At 41.2% G+C, this 6225-nt stretch overlaps 1 protein-coding gene across 1 annotated transcript in view; it reads left to right on the top strand.

The window, feature by feature from the left end:
- MFAP5 (microfibril associated protein 5) overlaps nt 1–2404 on the top strand; it is an 18584-nt gene extending 16180 nt beyond the window's left edge. Inside the window, exons 7-8 of the mRNA XM_023517077.1 lie at nt 823–896; nt 2292–2404. Of these exons, the coding sequence (XP_023372845.1) occupies nt 823–896; nt 2292–2404 (187 nt within the window). The remainder of the gene's footprint in view (nt 1–822; nt 897–2291) is intronic.
- The last annotated feature ends 3821 nt before the right edge of the window (nt 2405–6225 follow it).

Here is a 6225-nt window from a genome sequence, read left to right on the forward strand (position 1 = left end):
AGTAATTAATGCTATTTCATCTTCTACCTTCTATTGAGGATAAAAAGAAGTATGAAGGGCTGGGTGTGGTGGCTCAAGCCTGTAATCCTAGCACTCTGGGAGGCTGGGGCAGGTGAATTGCTTGAGCTCACAAGTTTGAGACCAGTCTGAGCAAGAGCAACACTTTGTCTCTAAAAAATAGCTGGGTGTTGTGGCAGGCACCTGTAGTCCCAGCTACTTGGGAGGCTGAGGCAAGAGGATCACTTGAGCCCAAGTGTTTGAGGTTGTTGTGATATGTTACACCCCAGCACTCTACCAGAGGCAAGAAAATGTGACTCTGTCTCAAAAAAAAAAAAAGGAAGTCTGAAATATTTAAGGAAATCCAGTTGGAGAAGGATAGAAAAGAGTGGAAAATATAATAGTTGAAGAGGCATCCTGGGTCATGCCTGTAATGCCAGCACTTTCAGAGGTCAGGGTGGGAAGATCACTTGAGGCCGGGAGTTTGAGACCAGACTGAGAAACATAGCAAGACCTTGTCTCTATAAAAAATTAGAAAAATTATCTGGGTGTGGTGGCTTACACCTGTAGTCCCAGTTACTGGGGAGTCTGAGACAGGAGAGTGCTTGAACTAGTAGCTCAAGATTGCAATGAAAAGAAAGAACAAAGGAAGGAAGGGAGGGAGGGAGGGATGTGAGGGGAGGGAAAAAAAGAGGGGAGAGGAAGGGAGGGGAGGGAATGAAGGAAGGAAGGAAGGAAGGAAGGAAAGAAGGAAGATGTAGGCTCCTTTCTTCTCTCAAGGATTTTTTATCTCCTTTCTTGACCATGACATTGGGATTTGTGCAGTTTACGACGTATGTACATCATCAATAATGAGATCTGCTCTCGTCTTGTCTGTAAGGAACACGAAGCTATGAAAGGTAAGATGATGTCTGGGTGTTTATTGGCAAAAAAATTTTTTTTTTTTTTGTAGAGACAGAGTCTCACTTTATGGCCCTCGGTAGAGTGCCATGGCATCACACAGCTCACAGCAACCTCCAACTCCTGGGCTTACATGATTCTCTTGCCTCAGCCTCCCGAGTAGCTGGGACTACAGGCACCTGCCAGAACACCCGGCTATTTTTCTGTTGCTTTTTGGCTGGGCTAGGTTTGAAACCACCACCCTTGGCATATGGGGCTGGTGCCCTACCCATTGAGCCATAGGGCTGCCCTTGGCAAAAAAATTTTATGAAAGGGGTAAATAGTGACATGAAGTTGATATATCTAAAGTCTGGTTTTGCAGGGGGGCTAAGAAAAGTACCTATAAATTGTTTCAAACTAGATTGTAACCCCCCATCCCAACCTCTTCTGTACAGAGAGGTTTCTGAAGCTCTGGCTGTTTTAAAGATCACTCACTGGGGTTCTAGAGAAAAGGTTAAGTCAGCTATCATGGCAGCCATGCCCATACCCCACACTAATTTGGAGACAGTAAGGTTTGGATAAGAGCTAAAAATAAAAAATAGTTGAGACATTTAGAAATCAGGTACATTATAAACAGTTCACCAATTCCAAGAACCATTTACATTTCTTATTGTGAAATTTCAGACGTGAAGGAAGGTAAAAAGATGTTATAGGAACAATTACAAGAGTCCAAAGTGTGTGGTTATTGACCATGCTCAGTGGGAACAAAAACATTTCTCACCTTCCCCCTGGCCAGCCCCGAACGATGGCTGCGGTTGGTGAAGACACCACAGTCACAGCCACTTTTGACTCAGCAGCTCACTCTGCACTGAGTCCCTGAGTAAAAGCTGTAGTTAATTTCGCAGAAGGAAACTTGCGGCTTGCCCCCATTGGCTCTGTGCAAGCCACCTGCAAGGGAAGCACCTTGACATTGGGGATGAGTCTTTGGGACTCTAGGCACATTCAGGTATCTCAGGGGACTTACTAAAGTTGGCTATTTGCCCATAGTAAACACCTAAATGTGTATTGAATGACTGGACTTCATTTTTCTATGTAATAGATCCACGTTTAGAAGATTTGGGAGCTACCTATACAAAGGAAACTAACATTTACTGGCCACCTGTGCATACTTTGCATACATTATTTCATTTTAATACTCTCAAATATATTCTTTACGGAAAGGAATACTGAGGTTCATAAAAGTTAAGACACTTTCTAGTAAGCAGTAAATAACTACTAAGTGGCCAAGCAGAGGTTTTAACCCAGGTGTTTTTCTCTTCAACCTTTTCACCACAAAGTCTTCTCTTTCCCTTGAAACAAGAACCCGGTTGCTTATCCTTCTGCATCCTCATCCCATGTGCTTGCATCTTTCCTAGATGAACTTTGCCGTCAGATGGCTGGTCTGCCCCCAAGGAGACTTCGTCGCTCTAACTACTTCCGACTTCCTCCCTGTGAAAACATGGATTTCCAGAGACCCGGTGGTCTGTGAGCCTCAAGGAAGAAGAAAGAAGAAAGAATGTGTGGTTGAAAGGAAGGAGACTTTCCTTCTTCTCCAGCCATTGTCAGCTAGCCCATAGACAGTATTTCTTAACCTGTCTCTTCATAGTGTCCAGCTTTTGCTCCTACTCTCTAACTTTCTGCCCAGACTGATAACATTTATTCATTTTCTCATACTTAAAATACAAGGTCAATGTATATGATTGCATGGTTTTACTGCTTCTCAATATGATAGACACAGTGGAATAAATGATGACCAAATGGCCTATATACAAACACTCTGCATACAATTTTAGGGGAGAATAAACTTCATTAATACCCTTTACTATTGAATCTGTCTGACCCAGATCTTAGGGTAGAAGAAGTGATCCTTGTCTATTTTTACTTATTTTCCTTTCAAGAGTTTCCTGGATTAACTCCTTATTGTTTACATGATCCTCTTTCCTCGTATTTGAACTGTTTTGCCAGGTTGCCCTCAAATTTGTCTGGCAAGTGTTCTTTATGAGAAGGATGTGGCCGGGCATGGGGGCTCACGCCTATAATCCTAGCATTTTGGGAAGCTGAGGCAGGTGGATTGCTTGAGCTCAGGATTTCGAGACCAGCCTGAGCAAGAATGAGACTCTGTCTCTTAAAAAATAGCCAGGTGTTCTGGTGGGCACCTGTAGTCTCAGCTACTCAGGAGGCTGAGGCCAAAAAATCACTTGAGCCCAAGAGTTTGAGGTTGCTGTGAGCTATGATGCCATGGTACTCTACTAAGGGTGACAGAGTAAGACTCTGTCTCAAAAAGCAAAACTAGAAGGATCATGGTAATTTTTATAATCCTAGAAGATTCTCCAACAGAATAAAGAATTATAAAATACTATTAGCAATATATGTATATAAAGATCCAAAATGCTATCTTCTGCTAAGCTTAGAGGCTGGGACTATGCCGGACAGAGAACTTAGACTTACACTTTCCTGTCAGGGAAGTGTTCATCAGGAAGTAGGACTGGAAAGTCAATCTCATTTACCTATTCATTTATGGCAGCACTGGGGTTAGCCTACCTCCACAAAGCAAACTGGACAATTTAATGTGAAACCATACTATTGGCTAAAGTTGCTGCTACTTTCTTCACTCTTATCACTTAGCAAGTGCACAGTAGATTTGATTGTACAAATGGGTTCTGGTATGTCCTGATTTGGGGCCTAATAAGGGCATTCAGACCTGAAATTTTTAAAATGCAGGCAGAAAGCCTACCTAATAGTTAATATGACAGAGTGAAAGAAAATATTCAGACAACACACAATCTTATCTTGGCTCTAGCTGTAACCATGTAGCCTTAGATCAGTCATTTTTTTTATTGGGTCCTGATTTAATTTCCTCATCTTTAAAATAAGAATGTTACAGGGTGGCGCCTATGGCTCAAAGGAGTAGGGTGCTGGCCCCATATGACGGAGGTGGTGGGTTCAAACCCAGCCCTGGCCAAAAGAAAAAAAAAACAGAAAACAAACAAATAAAATAAGAAGGTTACAGCTCAGTGCCTGTAGCTCAAGCAGCTAAGGTGCCAGCCACATACACCAGAGCTGGCAGGTTTGAATCCAGCCCAGGCCTGCCAAACAACAATGACAACTACAACCAAAAAATAGCCAGGTGCTGTGGCGGGCACCTGTAGTCCTAGCTACTTGGGAGGCTGAGGCAAGAGAATTGCTTAAACCCAGGAGTTGGAGGTGGCTGTGAGCTCTACCCAGGGCAACAGCTTGAGGCTCTGTCTCAATAAATAAATAAATAAATAAAAATAAAATAAGAAGGTTAAATATGTTTTAGTTTAAGGTTTCTTTCAATTCTCTGATTCTCTATATGTAAATGCATTATTCATATTTCTTAAAGCCTAAATGGGGACAGCAGAACAAATCCTATTATAGTAAGGGACAAATTACATATTGTGGACTTCTCCTTCTTAAATAACTCAATAATTTTCTATAAAAGCCAATGGAATTGGGCAGCGCCTATGGCTCAAAGGAGTAGGGTGCTGGCCCCATATACTGGAGGTGGTGAGTTCAAACCCAGCCCTGGCCAAAAACTGCAAAAAAAAAAAAAAAAAGCTAATGGAATTCAGATAGAAACTAGGGAACAAGAAGTCATAGATGACAGTAGGGGGTGGATTTCTTTTAGAATGCTGAAAAAACAAGCTAAATGAAGATCAAATTCTTATTGTTAAGAAATAATTTAGTTTAATGGGATTTGTACAACTGATAAAATAGAAATCCTAGAAAAAGCTCCAAAGTATGTAATCTCTATTCAACCTCATCTCTAGAATTAAATGCACGCATTTATGAGTAGATATATTAAATGCATATTGTAGCCACTATAGAGAAGGCACAGAATTTCTAAGAATCATTTTAAGACTCTCTCCTTGAACTCAATCCTCCCACTACATGTTGTGATATTCCCACCAGAAAGCACCAAAATCCTGGTATGATGGAAAGTATATTTCAAATTAAACATTTTAAAATCTTTTTTTCCCCCCAATTTCTTTCTCAGAAAAAGTGGTCTTTGGTCAGGTTGGTTCTTTTTCTTCTTCTCTTATGTTTATAAGAAGGACTTGAATTCATGCTTTTTTACCTCACTTTCAAAATTAAGTACCAATATTGCTCAAATTTCTCTCTTCTGCCAACTTCTATTCTATCCCTCATTTTACAACATTGCTATTGATTTCTCAACATCCCAGATGTATTCATTCCCCTCCAGGAATGGTCCCTTTTTCTTTTCTGCCCCTTCCAGGTCCAACAGTCTTGGTAAGTGAAGTTTCATATTTCACTCACGTATCTTTTGCATAATCAAATCCCCTTGTTCTGCCATATCTTATTGTTCTTATGTTCTCTATGCTTTATATATGTGTTTTTATATATACACATACATATATATATGCCAGTAGGCATCATAGCACACAGCAACCTCAAACTCCTAGGCCCAAGAGATCCTCTTGCCTCAACCTCCCAAGTAGCTGGGACTACAGGTGCCCACTACAATGCCAACAATTTTTATATATGTATGTGTACATATATATGTATATATGTGTGTGTATATAAACACACACACACTTTTTAATGCTTCCTGATGTGTTGACCAATATTTCTAACTTGCTTTCTATTCTTTCTCTCCTTGTCTTTATAAAAGTCTTATTTGGCTCGGTGCCTGTGGCTCAAGCGGCTAAGGCGCCAGCCACATACACCTAAGGTGGCGGGTTCGAATCCCCAGCCCGGGCCCGCCAAACAACAATGATGGCTGCAACCAAAAAAAATGGCCGGGCATTGTGGCGGGTGCCTGTAGTCCCAGCTACTTGGGAGGCTGAGGCAGGAGACTCGCTTGAGCCCAGGAGTTGGAGGTTGCTGTGAGCTGTGATGCCATGGCACTCTACCCAGGGGGATAGCTTGAGGCTCTGTCTCAAAAAAAAAAAAAAAAAGTCTTATTTTACTCCATAACTTTCACCTAGGAAAGGTTCCAGGTCTATGTTTCAGGTGATTGTTTTTGGCCTTAGCCATTTCCTTCTGGACTCTTCCCCTGTTGGCAGAATTCTATCACCTCTATGTCTTGTTGTTGTTATTGTTGTTGCTGTTGTTTACCCGTGAACCATCTTAGGTCTCTGATGTTCTAGTTTTCTCTCTTGTTCTCTCTCTGGAAAGAATTTGAAAACCTTTTACTCTTTAAGATGTTAATATTATCCTTTTCCTCATGAACACAAATGATATCTTTAGTAATCAAGGAACTTATATTTTACTAAAAACCAGTAGTTCATGGCCAGGCACAGTAGCTCATGCCTGTAATCCTAGAAC

Source organism: Otolemur garnettii, unplaced genomic scaffold (genome assembly GCF_000181295.1).
Source record: "Otolemur garnettii isolate 467f Iridium unplaced genomic scaffold, OtoGar3 scaffold00104, whole genome shotgun sequence".
Taxonomy (NCBI): Eukaryota; Metazoa; Chordata; class Mammalia; order Primates; family Galagidae; genus Otolemur; species Otolemur garnettii.